At 41.7% G+C, this 25241-nt stretch overlaps 1 protein-coding gene across 3 annotated transcripts in view; it reads left to right on the plus strand.

Annotated features, from left to right (window-relative positions):
- The window catches only part of VPS13B (vacuolar protein sorting 13 homolog B), a 1202086-nt gene that overhangs the window by 667819 nt on the left and 509026 nt on the right, over positions 1-25241 (plus strand). For 2 of the 3 annotated variants that reach the window (XM_068237718.1, XM_068237717.1), the window contains exons 28-30: positions 802-943; positions 6901-7315; positions 11542-11653. In XM_068237718.1, coding sequence (XP_068093819.1) covers positions 802-943; positions 6901-7315; positions 11542-11653 — 669 coding nt within the window. The remainder of the gene's footprint in view (positions 1-801; positions 944-6900; positions 7316-11541; positions 11654-25241) is intronic. The other variant, XM_068237719.1, reaches the window with a different exon arrangement.

The raw sequence follows: 25241 nt of genomic DNA on the forward strand, positions 1-25241 counted from the left end.
TTTGTACTGTTTATTTTAATATCTGCCACACTATTTCTGTAAATGACTTATCGGTCAGCTTTTGCTTTCTGAAGAAAAAGTTTTAGCCCCCTCTTGGTGTCCATTGGCTGCTCAGACTAGAACTCTCCTATTGTTACCCCTGTAATTTATTACTACAGCAGGAACCCCTTCTCTTATAGCTATCATACTAGTGTCTCAACATAAAGCTGTAATCTGTATATTGTATTTGGTGACACCTGCTTGAGAAGTGTGTTGTGATCTAGCAATATCATCGTTGTCTGTAGGGGACATATTTATAGTAATACGCTGTAAACAACAGTCGGGACAATGGGCCTCTCTGTTCTTTGCCAAAGGATGGGATCATTGAGCCCTCCCATGGGTGATGGGAGTGTCCCAAAACAAATACAGCAAAGTGACGGTTCCCTATAAGAGCATTTAGATGCACTGGTCATATCTTAGCAATGGCTGCTTCCCTATATTTATAGTGTTCCTGTAGAGCAGCTAAGAGACAGGGACATGTGCCATATACAGTAGACCATATCAGCCTTTCAGTCAGCCAACTCAAAAGATGAGCAGTGATGGGTTGTTATGGTTTCCTCTTCTTGTCACATCTCTGGGCACTTGGTACTTCCTGGCTGAAGAAGCCTGAATGTGTATTTTTTCTGAGCCAACTGCAAATCGGCAGATGTCAACATCATTATGGAAGCAACTCTGACAGATCCACCAGCTTCTTCTTATCGCAGTTTGTTTCTTTCTTGTTTCTCCTCTCTCTCTATCCCTTAAACGTACAAAATCATTTAGCCTTGGAGAAAACTGTTGGTGTCTGGGGCAGTATGGTGGTGTCTTCCTGTCTTCTACTGACAAGCTGAACAGACGCACCACTTTGGTTCGACCCGTCAGCAAGCAGGACCCCTTCAGTAACTTTTCTGGCTTCTTCCCTTCTGTAAGAAATGATTTTATATTGATTTTACTTGGGAACTTTCATCAACCTTCCCCTGCCCTCTTTTCCCAAACCAATGGGTGTTGTTATTATTATTATTTATTAGATTTATATAGCGCCAACATATCACGCAGCTCTTAAAGTGGACCTGAACTCTTGCACAGGACAGAAGGTAAACCTAAAGAAATGCACCCTGTATGTATTTAGAGAGTTTATCCTGTCTAATTTCCCCTCATCTGTGATTAGTGAACACTGTAATTTGATCTCTCAGCTGTGTAAGCTCAGAAATCTCTTCTGCTGTGGCAGAGCACCTAATTTGTTAACACAGGATGTGAATAATATGTCTGCTTCCATTAAAGCAGGAAGTAGACACACAAATTTATTGCAGAAATTGTATCAGCTGTAACAAAGAAATATCTTCCTTTAACTACCTGAGCGGTTTGGACGAGCTCAGCTCATCCATGACCGCCGCGGTGGATTGCTCAGCCCCTGGTGGGTCTTTTTTTTATATATTTTTTTTAAAAACACGCAGCTGTCACTTTGCTAGCTGCGGGTTTCGTTCGATCGCCACCGCTGCCCGCCGCGAAAGAGGGCCCCCCCCAGACCCTCAGTGCAGCCTGGCCATTCACCGCCAGGCTGCGCTATGGGGTGGATTGGGACTCCCCCTGACGTCATGAAGTCGATGACGTCATTCCGATCGTCGCCATGACGACGAGGGAAGCCCTAACAGGAAATCTCGTTCAGAGCAAGATTTCTTGTTGGGTACGATCGCCTGCGGCGATCGGAGGGGTGGGAGGGATGTCACAGGGAGGAGGGAATCCTGTAGCTAGCGCTAGGCTAGCTACATGATAAAAAAAAAAAACGGTTTAAAAAAAAAACCACCCGCGGCCAAGCGCTGCAAATAATCAAAACGCCAGGGTGGGTTATTATGACGTTGCATATCTTTTAGAGCCAGAGATGACGTTCTGAGTTCAGGTCCGCTTAAACATTATACCCTGGTCACAATATGTCATGGAACCAGATATGGTAAATCTGTTTATGGTTGATGCAAGTTCTTTTGTGTGATGAACTCCAATCAAAATCGGGCTCTGTCCAGAGTTTGCCGAATGAGTCCATTTCCTGCTCAGTGTGGCTTTGCTGGCTATTATAGCTTCACATTACTCTGGGGAAAAAGCACTTTCATGATCCAGTTATGGCAGCTTGCTGGACTGTAAAACTCTCTTGGAAGATTCTCGTTACCTGTTTTAGGTGTGTTTCAGAAGTTAATGGTTTTGACCAAGACAATTCCAAAGATAGTCATTATTATTTAATGTTGCACATTTAATGTAGTGGGTTACTTTTATTATTGTTGTGTATGGCTGGCCTCTTTACAACCAGCTCTAGTTTTCATAATTGATGTGTTGAAACTTTTATCTAACCAATCTGAAATCACAGCACTTGCTTTAAAGTGTACCTGAATGGGAAAAAATGCCCCTATGGGGTACTCACTCCAGCATTGGGACCTCTGTAAAGAGCTTGTGCAATAGGAAAAAGCCAAGTCCGATCACATTTATGTATGCACGAGCCACCACGAGCCACCTAGCATGGACCCGATGTGGCTTATTTATGATACACAATTTTCATTATCTTGGTTTTAGCATAATAAATACTTCCTATTTGTGTATATTACTTTATATTTGTATGCAACTCCACCCTCCCAGTGATGTTAAGCCTAGGCTAATTAATTATGCAGCCCTTTTCCCTAAAGCACTCTGGGAGACCAAGTGTTGTTTCTAATCACTTCGGAACAAACATTCTACAGTGATGGTGATTGCCAGCAGTAAATATATCACCACCTGTGTTTGACTGAAACCAGTCACAGGGGGAGGAAACCGTATACAGGAATACTGGAATTGAAACATAGCTTTTAGTAAATAAAAATAAAAATAGTAGACACTACATATACATATAAATGAATTGCCTTTTATTTCCAAGTTATGGATGGTGTAAACATCTAGCAGTAACTGTTATGTCCCTCACACCCAAAAGTTGTATGGGCTAGATGTATGGGATCTCCTATCCTAAGAAAGGTAACCTTATACACTACAGCAGTGGTTCTCAAACTAAGGCCCGCAGGCCGAATGCGGCCCCTTGAGGCTTTTTTACCGGCCCCCCACACACAAAATGTATTACTTATAGATGTGGTCAGCTAGATCTTTAAATATTGGTGGTCCGCATATAGAATAGCAGTGCTGGCAACACCCATCCACATGGAAGCCAGAAAGCAGTAATTTGCTGGTTTCCCAATTGAACTGTCCAATTGAACTGCAGGTTGTCACCTGCGTATGGTTCACTGTCTGGCCCGCAATGACTTCTACATAATTTTATGTATACTCCGGCCCCCCAGCAGTCTAAAGTATGTTGACCCGGCCCCGACCCAAAACATTTGAGGACCCCTGCACTACAGTGACTCTACATGTTGTGCCCCATATGGGGGCTTCGTCAGGAGTGCAATGGAATAAAGTTCTAAGTGCATTTGTTACGGCATAAAAAAAAACAAAACAAAACATAATCATTCAATAAAATACTCTAGCATGTTTTCTGGTCAGAGCCAAGAGAGTAAATGAAGACCTGCTTGTATATTTCTTCCTCATAACCCACTAGTACCACCCACTGGGTGTGAGTGTTTAGGGAGGGGTGGAGAAACTCCTCACCACCCATGTAAGCAACTTTGTGAGGATCTATTGTAACAAAGGCAAGTTTGCGGTGGTACTATATGTACATACCTTTATCTGATCATGTCACATGCCTTTTCAGGTGTGCTGTAAATGTTACATTCGTTTGTTGAGTTCCTTTAAGATCACATCATTATTTAATTAAAACTAGCACAAGAGGCAGAGAGGCATAGATAGAAAGCTCCCTTTGGTTCATGGCATTTGAGTCGCGCGCGGGGGGGTTGGGGGGGCTGCCGTATGGTTTGTGGTTACCTTGGAGTCCAGCAGGTTTTCTCTTTTTCACAAAATAACAAGAAACACACCTAAGCTATAGTATTGTTGTTTGAAACTGGCGAAAGTGCTTTTTCCTTGAGATTTCATTCTTGTCCTCTAATTATACGGCATGTTACTAAGGATTTTCTTGTAGATTGAAACAATCAGAAGTTGTTAAAAAAAATATTTGCTACTTAATCTTTTATTTCAACATGTTTGCCACATATGAAGATTATATCTATGGTCTATACTAGTGACTTTCCATCAGTTTTATCAGAGGCTTCCAGTTCATCTAAAAATCTGCAACTTTATTGACCTAGCTCAATGCTGTCCAACCTAATGGACATGGAGGGCCAGATTTTGGGGGGGCTACATGATGGAGGGCCAGCAACAATAAATACATTTTCGTGCTACCAATAGTGGGATAAAATGTGCAGATCATAAAGACTGATATGACAAGTGGATTTGCTTACCCATCAGCATTGCGGTTCAGTGGTTCCTTTCAAGGGTGTTTATTAATAGAAAAGTTCACATGACACAGATTTTACAATAATTTAAATATCCCCACACATGAGGAATTAACAAATTATAGCCTGTCTTATGAAAACAAACAATAACATAACCAGATATCAAAACATTCGCAACAAATAGATACAATTGCCTGTTCTGGTTGTTTGTGCTACTTTCTTTTTTTTAGATGAAGGGACTAGGGAAGGTTGGGGAAGTGAGAGGGAGAGTAGGGTGGGAAAGGGAAGGGGGATAAAAGGCTGTGCCATGGGTGGCGGTTCAGTGGTTCAATTGTAATATCAATCAGAATTACAATTGCAAGTACTTAAATCCACTATACAATGTATGATTGATCAGAGGTTTATAACTACTCAAACGTCTAATTGAGCAAAAAAAAAAAAAAGAGCACAGTGTATGACAGCCTTAAGATTATATGGTAGCCTGAAGAACTAAGCACTTAAAGTGATCCTTAAGTCTAACAAAAAAAAAATGAGATTTACTCACCTGGGGCTTCCCTCAGCCCCCCACAGCCGATCGGTGCCCTCGCAGCCCCGCTCCGATGCTCCTGCACCCGCCAGCGAACACTGCCGGTTTGGCCGTCACTGGCCGACAGGCATGGGAACGCGAGTGATTCTCCGCGTTCCCAGCCATAACTCCTGGCCGCAATAGCAGCATAGGGGGCGATATTATGGCTGGGAACGCGAAGAATCACTCGCGTTCCCATGACTGTCGGTCGGTGACGGCCAAACCGGAAGTGTTCGCCGGCGGGTGCAGGAGAATCGGAGCGGGGCTGCGAGGGCACCGATCGGCTGCAGGGGGCTGAGGGAAGCCCCAGGTGAGTAAATCTCATTTTTTTTTGTTAAACTTAAGGATCACTTTAAAGATTGTAAAATTGGGTGGGTCAGATACTGAATGGAAGTTGCAGAGATTCACACTTAACAAGGAAACTGACTTGGCAGTTGCTTAACCTCCTGAGCGATAATCCCGAGCTGAGCTCGGGGTATATCGCGCAGGAGGATTTCTCAGGCCCTGGTGGGCCGATTTGCATAATTTTTTTTCTGTTACACGCAGCTAGCACTTTGCTAGCTGCGTGTAACTTCTGCTCGCTGCCGATCTGCCGCTACCCACCGTGCCGTGCAGCCCCCCCCCCCCCTCCCTGACCCCTTGCGCATCCTGGCCAATCAGTGCCAGGCAGCGCTGAGGGGTGGATCGGAACTCCCTCTGACGTCACGACGTCCATGACGTCGGTGACGTCATCCCACCCCGTCGCCATGTCGACCGGGGAAGCCCAGCAGGAAATCCCGTTCTGAACGGGATTTCCTGCTTACTCTGATTGCCGAAGGCGATCGGAGTGGGTGGGGGGATGCCGCTGCGCTGCGGCTATCATGTAGCGAGCCCTGGGCTCGCTACATGATTTAAAAAATAAAAAATTTAAAAAAATAGTGCTGCGCTGGGCAATATAATTGTATCGCCCAGAGAGTTAAAGTAGATCCGAGATGAAAAACTAACTATGACAAGTAACTTGTCTATATAACTTATCTAAAGTTTAGATAGTTTACACAGCAAATCTAGCTGCAAATCGCTTTAACAGTTTCATGTTTATTTATTCCTGTGATACAATGACAGTGGCCATGTTTTGTTTTTGTCACATTACACACAGGCAAGCTGCAACTGCATCTCCAGCCCTCAGCTCACTCCCCTTTCCTGCTCCCTCTGCCTCTGAAATCTCTGGCTAGTAACCTCCTCCTCCTCCTGCCCAGACTGAGCTCCCATAAGCCCTTGCTACATGGAGTGCCAAGGCTCTATGAGCTTTGGGCAAGGCTTGTTTACTTTATAGGGAATTAGTGTATTAAAACTTAAAAAAAATATTTGGCTTGAGGAATGCCCTATAAACTATATGTAAGGAACACAATTATGCAATGAGTAAAAGTTTATCTCGGATCCACTTTAACAAACACTGACAGTATGTCAGGCAAATAGACAAAACAACAATGGTTAACAGTACAGTATACATAAAGACCTCATTACACAGTTCTGTAGATTTCTGTCCTGTATTCCAGCAGTTGCAGCATTATTGTTTGTGCTGGAGGTATGTGTGCCATTTTTCATAAATAGGGCTTTCAGTTAGGATAAAAGGCTATTTAATCGTTTCACGGATTTGTATAACAGTAAATCAGTCACCTAGGAAATAATACACCAGCTTACTGCAAATGAGGTAGGGTTGCAAAAAGAGAAAATCATTATTCACTAAAACAATACACATGAAGAGTAAAATTTGGTGACAGTGAAAACCACTTTTATACACCATAGATAATTTTTTTGGTCTTGAGTTTACACCAAACATTGAGCAATTTTGACCTCAGTTTCACTTTCTGTTATATGAAGTAGAAATTAACGGTTATATTTTTAAAATAATTTTTGTGCATTCTTACAGTATTAATTGTGCTTGTTCCTTTAATGCGTTTTACACATTTTTCTTTGGCACAGACAACCGCAAAACTCTTAGAGAGTTCCCATCAGCAGCATGGCTTTCTTTCACTCACGTACACCAAAGCGGTGACCAGGAATGTCCGCCACAAGTTGACCACAAGAAGTGAAAGGAGTTCTCGTAATGTTCACAAACTTTGTGAAGGTTCATCAGATGGTTCTCCTCACTTCCTTCATGAGATCTTAATTTCAGCTCAAGCTTTTGATGTTGTACTCTTCTTTCCTTTGCTTAACGCAATCTCAAGTATTTTTGAAGCCAGGCGGCCTGGAACCCAGAAGGAGAAGCGTAAATCGTCTGGACAACCCATGAGGTCACACACACTAACCTCAAGGAATCTTCCCCTCATCTACATCAACACTAGCGTCATTAGAGTCTTTGTTCCCAAAGCTGAAGAGAGACAACAGAGCGCAGCAGGTATGTTTACATACTCAATGGCAAGTTCACTGTCCAGTGGTGAAACTTAAAGAAGTTCAATAAAATGAAAACATTCAACTTTCTTTCCAATGATCTTTCCTTTAGGCATTCTGGTATTAAACTGATCCCTTAAAGAGAACCCGAGGTGGGGTTCTCACAACAAAATCCCCATACAGAGGCTGGCTCTGCCTATAGAGCCCAGCGTCTGTTGCTAATCAGATCCCCCCTAAATCCCCCCTGCGCTTAGCCAGACCCCATAAATCTCAGCCGCGCTGCCGACATGCAGCGTGTCAGCAGCGGCTGTGTTTAGCTTCCTAACGTCAGTCTCCGCTCTCCCCCGCCTCCTGTATCGCTCCGGTCCCCGCCCACGTCCCTTTCCACGCTGATTGGAGGGAAGGGACGCGGGCAGGGACCTGAGCTCTGCAGGAGGCGGGGGGAGCGCCGAGACTGACGTTAGGAAGGTAAACACAGCCGCACAGCGCGGCTGTGATTTATGGGGTCTGGCTGAGCGCAGGGGGGATTTAGGGGGGATCTGATTAGCAACAGAGGCTGGGCTCGATAGGCAGAGCCAGCCTCTGTATGGGAATTTTGTTGTGAGAACCCTGCCTCGGGTTCTCTTTAAGCTGGCCATGCACCATCCACTCTAGATTGCTCAATCATATCCAGATCCATGCAATATCGGAGACAAGTTAATGTATCTGTAAAAAGTAAATAGTGCCCGACTTTTCCACATCCAGATTTACTAATTCTACAGGATCTTCTCAAAAAATTAGCATGTTGTGATAAAGTTCATTATTTTCTGTAATATACTGATAAACATTAGACTTTCCTATATTTTAGATTCATTACACACAACTGAAGTAGTTCAAGCCTTTTATTGTTTTTCTTATTGATGATTTTGGCATACAGCTCATGAAAATCCAAATTTCCTATCTCAAAAAATCAGCATATTTCATCCGACCAATAAAAGAAAAGTGTTTTTAAAACAAAAAAAGTCAACCTTCAAATAATTATGTTCAGTTATGCACTCAATACTTGGTCGGGAATCCTTTTGCAGAAATGACTGCTTCAATGCGGCGTGGCGTGGAGGCAATCAGCCTGTTGCACTGCTCAGGTGTTATGGAGGCCCAGGATGCTTCGATAGCGGCCTTAAGCTCATCCAGAGTGTTGGGTCTTTCGTCTCTCAACGTTCCCTTCACAATATCCCACAGATTCTCTATGGGGTTCAGGTCAGGAGAGTTGGCAGGCCAATTGAGCACAGTAATACCATGGTCATTTACCAGTGGTTTTGGCACTGTGAGCAGGTGTCAGGTCGTGCTGAAAAGTTAAATCTTCATCTCCATAAAGCTTTTCAGCAGATGGAAGCATGAACCCATTTTTGAACCAGAAACAGCGGCAGAAGCGCCTGACCTGGGCTACAGAGAAGCAGCACTGGACTGTTGCTCAGTGGTCCAAAGTACTTTTTTCGGATTAAAGCAACTTTTACATGTCATTCAGAAATCAAGGTGCCAGAGTCTGGAGGAAGACTGGGGAGAGGGAAATGCCAAAATGCCTGAAGTCCAGTGTCAAGTACCCACAGTCAGTGATGGTCTGGGGTGCCATGTCAGCTGCTGGTGTTGGTCCGCTGTGTTTTATCAAGGGCAGGGTCAATACAGCTAGCTATCAGGAGATTTTGGAGCACTTCATGCTTCCATCTGCTGAAAAGCTTTATGGAGATGAACATTTCATTTTTCAGCACGACCTGGCACCTGCTCACAGTGCCAAAACCACTGGTAAATGGTTTACTGACCATGGTATTACTGTGCTCAATTGGCCTGCCAACTCCCCTGACCTGAACCCCATAGAGAATCTATGGGATATTGTGAAGAGAAAGTTGAGAGACACAAGACCCAACACTCTGGATGAGCTTAAGGCCGCTATCGAAGCATCCTGGGCCTCCATAACACCTGAGCAGTGCCACAGGCGGATTGCCTCCATGCCACGCCGCATTGAAGCAGTCATTTCTGCAAAAGGATTCCCGACCAAGTATTGAGTGCATAACTGAACATAATTCTTTGAAGGTTGACTTTTTTTTGTTTTAAAAACACTTATCTTTTATAGGTCGGATGAAATATGCTAATTTTTTGAGATAGGAAATTTGGATTTTCATGAGCTGTATGCCAAAATCATCAATAAGAAAAACAATAAAAGGCTTGAACTACTTCAGTTGTGTGTAATGAATCTAAAATATAGGAAAGTCTCCAATGTTTATCGGTACATTACAGAAAATAATGAACTTTATCACAGTATGCTATTTTTTTGAGAAGATCCTGTAAAGCCTACATTTTGATTTAGCAATTAAAATTAGCCTACATTTTATCTTATTAGCATCTGCTTTAGCATAATTTCTAATTTTTTAAAGCATTCCTGAATTGAAAGTTAAAAAACAAGATTGATGCTCACCTCAGCGGTGGAAAGCATCCAGACAGTGCAGAGGCTTCCTGGATCCTTCTCCATGCTACCAATCCAGCACTTTGTCCCTCAGTATCTTTCTTCATGGCTGCAAACAAGGCCATGGACAAGTACAACCATCACCGGGCATGCACAGATATGATTCACATCACTGGAATTTTGCCATGTAAGAGGACTCGGGAAGCCTCTAACTATCCAAAGTCATCCTACTACGGAGGTATCAAACTTTTTAGTTTTTACATTCACTTAAGGATTGCTTTAACCTTGGTACCCTACTCTGTACCATATACTTGCAAAATCCTTACCTGTGTGGTTCTGAGAACTGGTGAAATTCTAAAGGCAAAGGAGGTCACACTTAATTTTTACTTGAACTAGATTTTTCTTGGTAATAGTCTTTAAGATGTTAATAAAAAATATTGAATTGCATTAAAGTAGAGTTGCTTCCAAACATAGTGCAATCAGTAGTAACATAGCTAAGGAGCTCTGGACCCCACGGTGAGTTTTACATTGAGCTCCCTCAATTCTAAATATTACTGCTGATGCATAGCAGCAAAACCTGCAGAGAGGTGTGAGTAGGGGGAGGGGAACAGTTTCTTAATGATTACCACTATTCGCCACATATTCACTGTAGCATCATTTCAATGAGCTTTTGCATTGTCACAACATACATTGCATAAATTGTTCGCCAAGATCTTGTAGAGATAATGGAATAGTCAGACCTCTGTGCAAATTCTTCTCCAATACATCCCAGAGATTCTCAATGTGGTTAAGGTCTGGACTCTGGGGGCCAATCCAAGAGTGAAAATGTTGTCTCGTCTACCCTTTACCACTCTTTCACAATATGAGCCCAGGGAATCCTGATCTTACCTTGGAAGAATTAAATTTGCTGATGGGAAATAACCTGGTCATTCAGTATATTCAAGTAGTCTCATTGCCAGCTAAACCATAATCATCCATGCAATAATTATCCAACAGGAGGCTCTTACTGAGTTGTTGTTAGATCCAGAGGGTGACCTTTTTTTAGACAAGCAGTGTATCGTCCTTTCAACCTCACTGTGCCAAAGGAAGACATCAGATTATAAGTCTTGGGAGACAGATCTTCAGTCCTCCTTTGTAACCAGTGGTACTTTCTGTAATCTGTAAACTAGAACACATACCACAATATATAAATGTGACATCGGGTTTGTCTGTAATACAGCCTCACACTTCACTCTGGTGTATTATTAATTGACACCAGCCCTGCTTAACGTAGTCAGCTGTCCACAGCTGCCAGGCAGTTCTGGTATTTCTCTGATCCATTGTACCTGTGTTTACTTTGGGTCAGTTGGTAACTATAGGGGATGCAGAGGTTGTGACTACCAGGGTCCCTAGACCTGTAGAGTCCACATGGGCCCTCATCTGTTCACTGGTGTAGTTGTAATGATAATCTCTATGTGTACTTGAAACAGCTTGTTAAGGATTACCACTATTCACTTTCCTCTGCTCACACCTTTCTTACTCGATGGCTATCCTTGAAAAACGAGTTTTGGTGGTCCGGATCATGTGACAATTATACATACAGTGCTTGGGTGACTCCTGGCTCTGTAACTACGCCACTGCTTTTGGCAGAAAAAAGACATGAACAGAACACTTTTTAAAGATGCTGTCCTTTGAATATCATAGATGTGTGGTACAATAACACTGTAAATTGCTTGTTTAGGAGTAACAAAACTACGGAGAAAACAGTTCACGGTAGACACTATAATACTAGTTTTATATATTTTTTTTTCTGTTAGCCAATCAGATTATGAATGAGGATACTTTGGTGCTGAAAATTGGCTCAGTCTCCATGGCTCCACAAGCAGACAACCCCCTAAGCAGGAGTGTCTTGAGGAAAGATGTTTATCAGTAAGTAAAATACAATGGTTATTGTACATTTTATCTGCTGTAAGGATCATGTTGCACAAATCATATTATATGTAGCTAAACTGTTCATTCCACTAAATAGAGGAATAAGTCCAAATAATCTCAGAGAGAGTCTTATCCCGTTGAACTCTCCTTTAAAGTGAATCCGAGCTGTAGCTCAAGTCATAAAGGAAATACTTACCTAAGAAGAGAGAATTCTCTGGATCCTATATAGGCTTCCCTGGTCCTCCTTGCTCCTGCCACCGCTCGCTGGGACCCTCCAGAAGATCCAGGCCACACTCTTCTCCAAGCACGACTGCAGCCTTGCCTGTGTAGTAGCATGGAACTGCCCCTGCTTGAGCGGCTCCGGCTTCTGTGCTGGCACGCTCTTGTTTGAAGATGAGCATGGCCTGGATCAGATTTCCGACAAGCCCTTGTCGGAAATGTTTTTGGGGTCCAGGAGTGGCAATGGAGTACCAGAGGACGCCCTTTGAAGCCTCTATAATATCCAGAGGCTCCCCTCTTCTTAGGAAACGTTTTCCTTATTGACCCGAGCTTCGGCTCAGGTACACTTTCAAAGGTCTTTCCAATCCTATATTCCTTTCTCTTGTTTTAAAGTTCAGACATATTGCATAGGGTTAACATCTGTCACATAGAACAGTTAATTGATTGTTTGCACATGCTGGAGAGCTAAACAAACTAACCTTATTCATAGAACCCTGAGGGCTTTGGCAATGAGATTTTTTTATATCCAAAATATTTAGTAGGGTAAATGGTACATTACAATGAACCATGAAAACACAGCTAAGTGTTTGACAGAGGAACCAATTTGCAGAGATTCAAACATCAACAACCCTCAGTGGATTGCCATCTCGACTGCAGCTATTTGTTGTAAAAGTTCCAACACATCGCCCTGTGATGATATTGACCAATGCATCGTTCCAGAGGCCGGAGTACGGTCATATGTGGGGCGGGAGCATGGTCAGAGAGCTGAAACTCTTAAAACCCTTGGATAATGCAGACCTGCTGGGTTCACCACTAGAATATATTTTTAAACAGCCACCATGAGGCTGACTAGCTAGGCTTCGCCAATGCAACCTTAAAAATTAAAATTCAGATGGATATGTTTTAGTTTCAAACATTTTTATCAAAGAACGTCTCAATTTATACAAATTGCACAAACACATGGATAGCAATCCACAGTTATAGAAATATTAGTACTGTAGATAATCTACAGGCAACAATGCAAAAATCAACTGTACAGACATGTCTACTGTCTTATTCAGGGTGGCTTATAAATAAGGGATTTCTTCAATGAGAAGGATACGTTTTAAGCAAGTGCTAATGTGTACATTTTTAGAAAAATTGTACGTACCTCTTGTGGTCCAATGGCTGGATTTTTCATCTTGTCTATTCAGAATCTGACTGCACAAGATATGGACATGGATTTTTTTTCATTTGATAAATCTCTCACATATTTAGAGTACACATAAGCAGAATTTTCTTTCTAATATAGGGCATTGGTAGAGTACCGTATTTAGCATGTTTCTAATGCGTACACACATAGGGTGACAAATTTACCATGTATAATCCCATTCCTTAATCCCATTTTGCACACTTGCAGAAAAGCTTTTACTGGCTTTCAGCGGCACTCCATTTTTCACCCCCACACATGGGGAAATTGAAAAGCGATCCTGAACAGACAGTACAGTAACAGGCAATGTGAACAGGCAACAGGCAGGCGACGGGGAAAAAAGGGATAAAACGATGTATTTGCATCAATAACCGTGAATGGTGGTAGACGATGGTACATGCCAATTTTTCCAGCCTAAAAAAAGTCTATGTTAAGCAACCATAAAGAGGAACTTTACGAAAAGATAGTAGTAGGAGCAAAAAATAAAACAATAAATCCATACATTGCAAATTGAGAAGTACAAAAAAAATAGAGGAATAGATCAAAAATTTATTGATATGTTGTTTGATCCCCTGTAAGCCTGCTGGTAATGGAAACAATGGTTATTTCCCACAATGCAATGAATTTCACCAACAGGAAACAGTCATTGCCATGGCCATGACATCACACTGTGGGAGGGGTTTCATCACAATATCAGCCATACAGACATCGTTGATGATCTATTTGAGAAGAGCTAACGTTTTCTTGTACTGGCCCATACTTACGGGCTACAATTGTCGCTAGTCGCTAGCACACGGGAGGGTGTGCACATACGCACTGCAGAAGAGGGATTAGTGGTGCGACGGAAGCTGTCGCCAACGTTCCTCCCCCCGCCGGAAGCTCAGTGTGATGCCTATAGGTTGCTGTCGCTAGTCCGCATACACATGCGGACTAGCAACAGTTGCGGCAAAGTTACGGCGGCAACTGTCGCGAGGCGATTGACCGCGCCAATCGCCTGGCGACAGCAGCGACGAGCGACAATTCGGGGTTCGCGCGCCATACTCACCTGCAACCTGTCGCCGCAACACGCGCGTGCCACGTGGTGGCGGCGACAATTGTAGCCCTTGAGTATGGGCCATAAGATTGGGGTTTCAACTGCTAATTGTTATAAAGTTAAATCCTGTTTTGTACTGTGTGCAGCGCTACAGAAGATGTTGGTGCTGTTTAAAATAATCATAATAATAAAGTTCCTCTTTAATCCAAATAAGAAATAAGAAAAAAGAAAAAGAATTACATAATTGGTTAAACTGACGTGTGCAGAGCAATGTGTTTACTTTAAATATTTAAAGGGTACCCAAGGTGACATGTGGCATGATGCAATAAACATGTGTATGTACAGTGGCTAGCACACAAATAACTATGCTGTGTTCCTTTTTTCTTTCTCTGCCTGAAAGAATTAAACATCAGGTATGTAAGTGGCAGTTCCTGAGTCAGGACTGGGTCAGACTACAGTGTGACCCTCACTGATGAGAAACTACAACTATAAAACGCTTTCCTTGCTTAAAATTGCTACTGAGAGCAGGAAAGAGATAAAAAGGTTCAATAGTTCATAGATTTTAGCTCTGGCATACTGCAATGAATGTGTAAAACAGTACAAACATAACAAGTAGATTTAAATATAAAATAAAACTGTGGAATATCTTAAAACGTCATTTTTAGGAGAAGGAGGATAGATATAATTGTTTATTGCATTAGTTTATTTTCACCTTGGGTGTCCTTTAACCACTTCACCACTGAGGGGTTTTACCCCTCGAGCACCAGAGCAATTTTCACCTTTCAGCGCTCTTTCCATTCATTCGTCTATAACTTTACCATTACTAATCGCAATTAAATGAACTATATCTTGTTTTTTTCGACACCGGGTAGGCTTTCTTTAGGTGGGACATTATGCCAAGAGTTATTTTATTCTAAATGTGTTTTAATGGAAAAGTAGGAAAAAATGTGGGAAAAAAACATTATTTTTCAGGTTTCGGCCATTATAGTTTTTAAATAATGCATACTACTGTAATTAAAATCCATGAAATGTATTTGCCCATTTGTCCAGGTTATTACACCGTTTAAATTATGTCCCTATCATAATGTTTGGCGCCAATATTTTATTTGGAAATAAAGGTGCATTTTTTCCAGTTTTGCATCCATCCCTAATTACAAGCCCATAGTTTATAAAGTAACATTGTTATACCCTCTTGACATTAATATTTAAAGAGTTCAGTCCCTAAGGTAACTATTTATGTATTTTTTTTTTTTTATTGTAATTGTAAAAAAAAAAAAGAAAACAAATAAAGGGGGGGAGTGTGAGAGGTAATGAGTTAATTTTGAATGTCACACTGTGTATTTATATATGAAAAAATGTTTTGGGTGTAGTTTTACTATTTGGCAACAAGATGGCCACAGTAATTTTTTGTGCAAGCGTCCTGTAAGCGTAGGAAGTACGCTTACAGGAAGTGCAAGGAGGCTGGGAAAATCGCAATGATCGCGCTGCTTCTCATAGAAGCAGCCGATCATTGCTGGGGACTTAGATCAACGAGCGGGAATGTTTTTTCCCTTTCATTGATCTCCGGGCGAGCGGGCGGTGGCGTGCACGAGCGTGGGAGCGCGGGTAGCGACGGGGGGTGCGTGTATCTACTCCCTTGGTGGGGAAGGGTGTTAAAAGGGGCGTAGATACACGCACCCGCAGTGGTAAAGTGGTTAAAGGACCTCTGTCGCGAAAATCTTAAAATGTAAAATACATGAAACATATACAATTAAAGGGGAACTGAAGAGAGAGGTATATGGAGGCTGCCATGTTTATTTCCTTTTAAGCAATACCAGTTGCCTGGCAGCCCTGCTGATGGCCCCTGAGCAAGCATGCAGCAGATCAGGTGTTTCAGACTTTAAAGTCAGATCTGTCAAGACTAGCTGCATGCTTGTTTCTGGTGTTATTCAGATACTACTGCAGAGAAATAGACCAGCAGGGCTGCCAGGCAACTGGTATTGATTAAAAGGAAATAAATATGGCAGCCTCCATATACCTCTTACTTCAGTTCCCCTTTAAGAAGTACTTTTCTTCCAGTGTAAAATGAGCCATAAATTACTTTTCTCCTATGTTGCTGTCACTTACAATAGGTAGTAGAAATCTGACAGAACCAACAGGTTTTGGACTATCCCATCTCCTCATGGGGGGTTCACAGGGATTTGTTTATTTTCAAAATGCACTTAGGAAATGGCAGTTGCTCTGGCCAACAGCCAAAAAAGTGTACAGTGAGCAGAGAGGCTGGCCAGCATCTTTGTGTAAATCTTTTTCAGGGAGTGTCTTTATAAAGAATAAAGACCATGCTGAGAATCGAAAAGAAGGTGCAAATGTTATATAACTAACGATTATAATACAAATGTAGTTTTGCAGCATTTAAAGGACCTCTGTCACGAAAATCTTAAAATGTAAAATACATGTAAACATATACAATTAGGGAAGTACATTTCTTCCAGAGTAAAATGAACTATAAATTCCTTTTCTCCTATGTTGCCATCACTTACAGTAGGTAGCAGAAATCTGACAGAACCGACAGGTTTTGGTCGACCCTATCTCCTTATGGAGGGTTCACAGGGATTTCTTTATTTTCAAAATGCACTTAGTAAATGGCAGTTGCTCCGTTTAACTGCCAAAAAAGTGTACTGTGAGCAGGGAGGCTGGCCAGCATCATTGTATAAATCTTTTTCAGGGAGTTTCTTAATAAAAATGAAAGGCCATGCTGAGAATCCCCCTATGGAGAGATGGACTAGCCCAAAACCTGTCGGTAATGTCAGATTTCTACTACTTACTGTAAGTGACAGCAACACAGGAGTGAAGTAACTTGTGGCTCATTTTACTTAGGAAGAAACATACTTATTTGTATGTGTTTTAAATGTTAAGATTTTTGTGACAGTTCATCCTTAAGTCAGAACTTTTTCTTTTTTTTTCAGAAACATCTCAGTAGCTTTGATGTGTAATATTTCCATTAATGGGTGTTATGGTTGGTATTGGTGTATTTGGACATGCTGCAATGCCCCTTCTGTGAGATGAGGTGAAATAATAGAGAATGTAGAGGTGTAAATGTTTCCTTTCAGTATAATTGTCTCCTACTACAAATCAGTGTGATGGGACAGGCTGAGCTATTTCCTAAAGGTTTCATACTTCAAACAAAGGATTTGACAGGAACACCTTGTTATGATTACGACCCCTTTTTCAGCTTTATTGTTTGAAGAGAAAAAAACAATGAAAATGTGCCTATTTATTTTATATATATGTATTTAAATATGAGCATCTGAAGCCCAGCACTGTTGATGCACTTTGGATCAAAGCTGGAAAGAGAGGGGAAAAAAATATCAAAGTTCTAAAGGAACAATCACAGTTTACTGATTTTCTGTGAAATATCATGCTCTGGTTTCTGTCACCTTGTGATTTAAACCATACTGATCACGGGGGCAAGGGAGGCTGGCAAATAGAGGCAATCAAGATCTCAATGAAATAACGCATGACACCCGAATGGAATGGGCACGCTCGCTAAACTTAAAAGCACGCATGTAAGTGGTGCAGAGCAGGAGAAGTCACAGAGAACAGTCAGCTGTGTATGCCGGTCGTCCTGGAGAAAAGGCGGTCTGCTTCTCAGATGTGGCAGCCTTCGTGTTCCAAAGTGTTTCCTACTGAACCTCAACAGATGTTGTTAAAATGAAATACTTTTCAAACTATAAACAATTCCCATTCTCATACATGACAATCCTTTCACTTCCTGTATCGTATGTCTAGAGATGGAAGGGGGGGAAGCGAAGGGAGGGGGACTACCCACAATGCCTCCTTATTACTAAAGCTGCTGCAGCCGGCAGCACGTTATTAGGGGGTAATTGGTGCAGCACAATCCGGGTTCAAAGAGCCAAACTGATGAGATTTGTGAGTTATTGACCAAAACGCAACATTTTAATAGCTATAGTCGGACTTCAAAGGGTGTAAGACTGAAACTGGTCTCCGTTGACTCTGCTGATTGAAAGAAAACATGCAAAGGGAGCTTGCTAGACTTGAATTCCTTGTTTAAAGAAAAAGTCTAACAAATACTATTTATTTCTGAAATAGCCTTCAAATACAGCCTTCAATACAAAGAAACATAAGTTCCAAATTTTTTTCTTCAAGTTTGGATGTTCCAGTGCAGCGACATCAGCTGCTGTTTCAGTCTAATGGACACCACTACAGAACTGTACATATAATTTAGCCAATTGTTCATATCTACTTTCTTTTTGGTTTCCAGGAGTGCAAGATACCTTATTCATGTAATTTTATTTTATCAACTCCTCAGTTCCCCCTCTTAAATTGATTTGGCCCACAGGCTCCTTGTGTGGTGGATGGGGTCCCGCAAGGCCTTACTAAAGTTCCCTATTTGGGATCTTTTTTTTTTTTTCCCCTTTTCCACCAGCTTTTGGTGACTCCACACTACAAGACTGCAGGATTTTTTTTTCAGGATTTACACCCCCAGACTGCTCCACCATGTTCACCTTCGAAAATTCCACTTCATCCACTGTGAAGCCTGTTGACAATTTCCAACCTGAACCTGAATGAGGAAGTGCTTATTTGATGGTGCCACCTGCAGTACTTGTTATGTCAGTGTCATAAGTGGATATTGTGGAATTTGATGAGAGTGATCCTGCCAAAGCTGAAACTCTTCAAACACTGGGCTCTTTCACACTACAGGCAGCGGTAAAAGGCTAAAACGCTGCGTTTTGGCTGCAGGCGTTTTGAAGGCGTTTTCAAGGCGTTTTAACGCCAATACATCACTATCAATTGTAATAAGAAACGCCGCGGTAGGCCCAGAAAAAGTGCCTGGGAGCATTGAAACGCAACGCTCCAAAACGCGGCGTTTAGTGTGAATGGTAAAATGAAAGTCTATGGACTTTCTTTTACCAAGCAAAACGCCAACTTCGGCCGTGGCGTTAAAACGCCGAAAAAGCCCTCTGGTGTGAAAGGGCCCTTAATGCTGCCACCTTGGCATGGAACTTTTTATTTAGTCCGAAGGACTTTTTTCAGGTTAAACCTTAGTATCTCAAGGTGAAGAAGAGAACACCAAGAGCCCAATATAGTGTAGTATGTACTGGTAATGGAAGATTTATAGAGTAATTCTAAATGTAATAGTCACAAACCAGGGTTACCATTAGGCAACCACTGTCAAGGCAGGTGGGGAGATTTTCCTGACCCCACTCAGGATTAAGTAGTCGCTCTCTGTAGTAGAGGAATGAAGTGGGTACAACCCTCCACCTAGGGTGAACTCAATGTAGCAATAAGATAACAGAGGCGCCAAAAGGATAAATGAGCTTAAAAAACAATTTGGTAATAGAGGAGGCAGTGGTGGACTTACCTCCTCCAAGCAGAACACACGACTGTAGATTTTCAGTCAAAAAACATTTATTGGGTACTCCAAAATAAAGTGCAACGTGTTTCGCAGGTTAAACCTGCTTCCCCAGGCAATACAGATAGGCGTAATAAAAGCATCTGCTAGTAACATCAAAGCTGAGCGCCTCTGTGACAGAGGTGTTGGCAGAGGCGCTCAGCTTTGATGTTACTAGCAGATTCTTTTTTTTTTTTACTCCTATCTGTATTGCCTGAGGAAGCAGTTTTAAGCTGCGAAATGCGTTGCACTTTATTTTGGAGTGCCCAATAAACATTTTTTGACTGAAAATCTACAGTCGAGTGTTCTGCTTGGAGGAGGTAAGTACACCACTGCCTCCTCTATTACCAAATTGGTTTTTAAGCTCATTTATTCCCTTTTATCCTTTTGGTGCCTCTGTTATCTTATTGCTTAGTATCTGAAGGCCACTCACCATCCACCAACTGAAACCTGCTAAGAAGCTGAAACTTGTCCTAGAGCAGTAATCTGCAAACTTTGCTCTCGAGCTGTTCAGGAACGACAAGTCCCACAATGCATTTGCCTTTATGAATCATGACGGTAGTTGTCAGACTCCCGCAATGCGTTGGGGGGACTTGTAGTTCCTTAACAGCTGGAGAGCCAAGTTTGCAGATCACTGTCCTAGAGCCATCAATCACATTTCATAATTTTGTCACATTGAATTGAATTATTATAATATACTTCAGTGATCGCCATGGCTAAAAATTTTGTGAAACCACATCCATGCAATGGCAGTAACCTGCATGATTTACGATAAGAGTATTTTTTATGGCTGCCCTGGATTTGTACTGTTATGTTCTAAGATACAAGCAGAAGACAACTGTACTGAATAGAATATGAATTCATAATTTCCAGGATCACTGTTGGTGCATGTGCATTGGTTTCATAATTATGTGTATTTAGCATTTTCACCTTGCAGCCAGGGGTGTAACTAGAGGGGAGCAGCACCCGCGATCACTGGTGGGCCTAGACCTGTGGGGAACCCCCAACAACTAACCTTCCCTCCTTTCCATACAGGGGACTATACTGCAGATCAGGTGTTTTTGTGGCGACACCTGTTATGGGTGTGAAGATCATGATGGCCACAATTTATGTATGACCCTTGTGAGATGGGCCTCAAAGCCCTCAAGGGTACCAAGGGGACAAGGAAAAGGGTGTGAACATTGCGATGGCCCCATCAAGGTTTAGCTGGGAGGCCCCATGAATTGTAGTTATGCCCCTGTATAATACCCACAAGATTGTGCTACCCCATGTAGGGACTAGTGTACATTTTTGTTACTTTATTTTAACACCAGCTTCACATAATTTATACATTAGTTGAATGTCATTTTTACTTTAGTTTGACATCAGTGCAGTATCAGCTTTTCATTTATTAGTATGCTTAAACTCCCAGGTTTGAATCTGCCAGGCCACTGTCTGTATGTATTTTATATGATCTTTTCCATATATGCTTGGGTTTCCTCCTACTAACAAAAAACATATTGATACATCAATTGGCTTCTCTCTAAAACTGGCCAAGAATGGGACTTTGCATTGTGAGCCTTGCTGAGGTACTGTTAGAGATGGAATTGTGCCGTGTATTCTGTAAAGTGTGTGGAAAATGACAACGTTATGAAAATAAAGCTTTATAAGTTGCGTCATGTAGTGTATCATAAACAGCCTTTGTTTGGTGTGACTAACTGCCTTTGGTGATGTTCCCGCTGGTTTCGTGCCATACTTCGTTTGGCTCCACCTGTCATGGACCTTTATTTATGTATGACTACAGCTCGTCCCGAGACATCGAGAGTAGAGAAGTGGTCTTATTGTGTTCTTTAATGTTCTTAATGCAATAAGCCCCAGACACGAGTGAAAAGAACACCGGGTTCATAACATCATAAGCACATCTGTGCCAGATCTCCTGCTGTTCTTCCTGAGCGAACAAAGATTAAAACACAAATAATTTATCTGTTACGTGATGACATAGGTGATTTTTTTTCTCTTTTAACAAAGGGGCAAAAAATGTATTTTCCCAGGGAACAAAAAGACAAGCTATCTAAAAAGAGTTTTATGCCCCTTTTATACTAGGGTACTTTCTTTGTATTGTGTTACCCTTTCTGCACGCAGGGCAATGCTGCAGCAAGGAAAGTGTATGGGGCCCAGTACACTAATCGGGTCTTGTACCCGATTTTCCACTCACCCATCACAAAGTCAACAGCGCGTTACCGTGCAAGTTCCACAGTGGCAGAATGCATTAAAGTTAATGCGCAAATTAGAAATTTTTAATTTGTTGGTGGCATGCATGCGCGTAATGACGCAAATACAATGGGGAAGCCGGGAATCCCAGTGATGTACTTTCTGTCCAGCAGGGAGTTCATCACTGTGTATTGGGTGGCAAAGGGCTTGCAGGGGGCGTGCAAGTGACGGGCAGGGGGGCGGCGCTATGCATATGACCCTGTGGGGTCTGCCACAGGGTCAAATAAATCTGTGATTTTGCCACAGGGTCATATGAATCTCATTTTTGGTGATTCGAGGTGGACGACGGTGTAAAACTGGCCTAAGGTTCATCGATGCCCTTCTATACAATAGAGAATGTTTGCCTTTTGGGAAAACCTTGTGAAGAATGATGTATTTCCGTTGACCAGATGAAAATGTAATTTAACCTTCCTCCCCGGTACTAGTTTTTTTTTAGTCGATTTACTCTTGCATGGCATGCATTATGTATCCAGTTCTCGGACACTAGTATTTCAGTGCAAACATCTCAGGTGCTTGAACTCATAAAAGATGGCCCCATCAAGCACCAGGAGGCTTTGGAGGCCGTTAAAAAGTTTTTCGGTTTTGTCAGAGATAGGCTTACTCAAATACATATTATACCCCACGCCTATTTCATCCCTGCCAGATATGCAAATTGTACAGGGTAGGAACACACTAGGCAGAATCGCATATGCATTTTCCATAGCACATAGTGAAAAACGCATATGCGATTCTGCCTAGTGTGTTCCTACCCTCAGGCTATCCTTGTAGTACAAATATGGATGCCTCCTTTTTGCACCTTATGTGGTTATGCCCGCCAATCCATTACTACTGGAAGCAATTGACTGACTTCCTTCATGATGGCATTGGTTGCCCAGTTACTTTAGACCCCAAGTTATGCCTTTTGGTAATTTTGTCAGATGATATCAAGTCAGGTCATCGCAGCGCCGGCACGTAATTTCCAGAAACAGAAGCTGGCAGCTTTTGGTGTTGAAAAGAACTAAATAAAAAAAGTCCTAGTCCTAGCCAGGAGATAGCCTAGTCCTAGCCAGAAGGTTTCCATGTCGCGTTTGTACACATACTGTATCTGCTGTAGATCATCCAGTAGCCCTGAAAACACAGGTTATCCAAAGGGGTTGATTTGTGAAATTATTTTTGTGTCCTCCAGCTGGACCCCTTTCTCCTCCCTGCTGTTTAGTTTACCCACTGGCACTTTCCTTCTCCTGCATAAGGACACTCTGTAGGATATCATTGCATATGTCGTGTTGTGCAACCAGCCCGGTGTGCCAGGCTGGACCAATATCTCCATCTTAAATGCTGATAGCAAGCTTGAAGGAGAGATAGCATGGGTGTTGGAGGCAGACCCAGTACACATCATCGGAGGACAGAGGGAGACAAATTTAGCTTGACTGGCAGTTTTATTAAAGAGGAGTCTGAGTTTAAAAGAAATGAAAGATTTTTACCTGACAAACATACGTTTATGATACATTTATCGTACATTTTAAGAATGCCTCTACAGTTGAAATGTCAAGTTTACTTCCCTGCTAGTTTAGCCACCCTTCTAAAACAATCTCTTTAAATATATAAAAAGTGTCTAATCGGATTGGTAGGTTTATTTTAATATTTTACCAGGTGCTTTATCTGTGTGGGTCTCGCAGCTCACCAGGCTACCAAGAGATAGGAGATAATCGCTATAACTGTAACTGCAGAAAATAAAGCTTATGTATAGCATGGAGCTTTTGTGTGCAAGCTAAACCCAAAAATGCTGTACAATCAAGAAAATAATAATGTAGTGCTTGCAGACTTAACTGGATATTACATTGTTTTGCAAGAAGGCTGCTGCGATTTGTGGTTTTTACAAAGATGATATTGCTTTTGATCAAGACAGGTAGGATAACTATACAGTCAATTAAGAGTTGGGGGAAGATGGCTTTAATAGTATATTGTCCTAGATTAATTCTACTGTACATAAAGATCCGCTTCGAGATTGTACTTTTGCAATTTCCTTTGTGTATATTGTATTGCTCTTCTGTGCAGTAGGGTAGAGCACATCTCACTGATAACAGATGGCTGCTGAATTGCTCTATTATTATACCACTTGTTGAAGTCAGCAGCTCTTTTTTATGAGCGCTATCTTCATCTCTCATGTGGGCTCCTTCATTTCTCTCTCACTTTTCCCTTCCCAGCTTTCCTTTTTACTGGCCGTAAATCACAGGAGGCAGATCCTGAGTGTTTGGGAAAGCAGGACTTATTATGGCACACCTGTCTGTTGAAAAATAAGCACTATAAGCACTACAGGCAAAATAAGTTTCATTCTTTGTGAAACTGTAAAACGGGTTGCCAGCTCTGTAATTATTAGCAGAAAGATATCCGTGCCTCAAAGTCTGGGGTGCCTGGTGCAGAAATGCTGAGAAAACATTTGTAGTAAATCGATTCCGTATGAGCCGGGAAGCAACAAAAAATTGTGTAAAATGTAATGCCCACTTGTATACGTTAGTTTGCATTTCTTAAGGGATCAGGCAACCATTTTTGTTAATCCATTTTAGACTGGGTGCCCACTTGCGTTTGCAAATCGCTCTCAAAACGCGGAGAGCGGCTTTGCAACATTTAAGTGGAGCGATTTAGAGGAAAACCATTTTGGGCTTTGCTTTCACCTATCAAATCGTTCTGAAAATGCTGCATGTAGGGTGGTTTCGGCAAAATGTGATTGTTCCTGTGGGCTCACCTCTATTAACCACTTGCTGTCCTTATGACGTAAAAACAAGTCTCCTGCACTCTGCTTCCTACAAAATCACTGTTTATTTATCTTTGACCTGATAACATCACTTCATAGTTGTAAAATAATGACAGCAAACCCCTTTACTCCTCCCAGGGAGTTCAATGGCAGCGTTAATTAGTAAACAAGTTTAAAATACACATTTCAGGAGCAGACAGGAACAGATTGTATACATTACTTAATTGTTACATGTAATACATTATCAAAAGAATCGAACTGTTTAAATAAACAGGAGGGGTAGACAAATAAAATGTGTGGGTTTAATGTACACTAGAACTATTTACATTTAAGGTATAATGTATCAAAGTAGATAAATTGTGTATTTTTTCACTTTTTGCCTTATTTTCCTTTTAAAATGCATGGAAAATAAGGCAATTACTAAAAACAAATAGCCACTAAAAGCCTAATTTGTCCTGAAAAAAAAAACAATCTATAGATTATTTAGTTGTGATAACTATTGATAAAGTTATTGCCAAAGTAATCAAAGCTGAACTGAACAGGGGAAATTATCGGGGTAGGGAAGTGGTTAACTCTCGTTAGCTTAGCATTTCAGAATCGCGCCGATTCCAAAACATGTCTAAAAATGCTCTAGTGGGCCATAGGCCTCATAGTTTCTTAGATCTTATGGGCACACTGATGGGTTAGCTTTGTCATGACGTCTTTATGTTGAATAAAATGAAGAAAGTTATCTACCTTTGCAATAAATATATTAAAATTACCATGCATACT

This window comes from Hyperolius riggenbachi, chromosome 5 (genome assembly GCF_040937935.1).
Source record: "Hyperolius riggenbachi isolate aHypRig1 chromosome 5, aHypRig1.pri, whole genome shotgun sequence".
Taxonomy (NCBI): Eukaryota; Metazoa; Chordata; class Amphibia; order Anura; family Hyperoliidae; genus Hyperolius; species Hyperolius riggenbachi.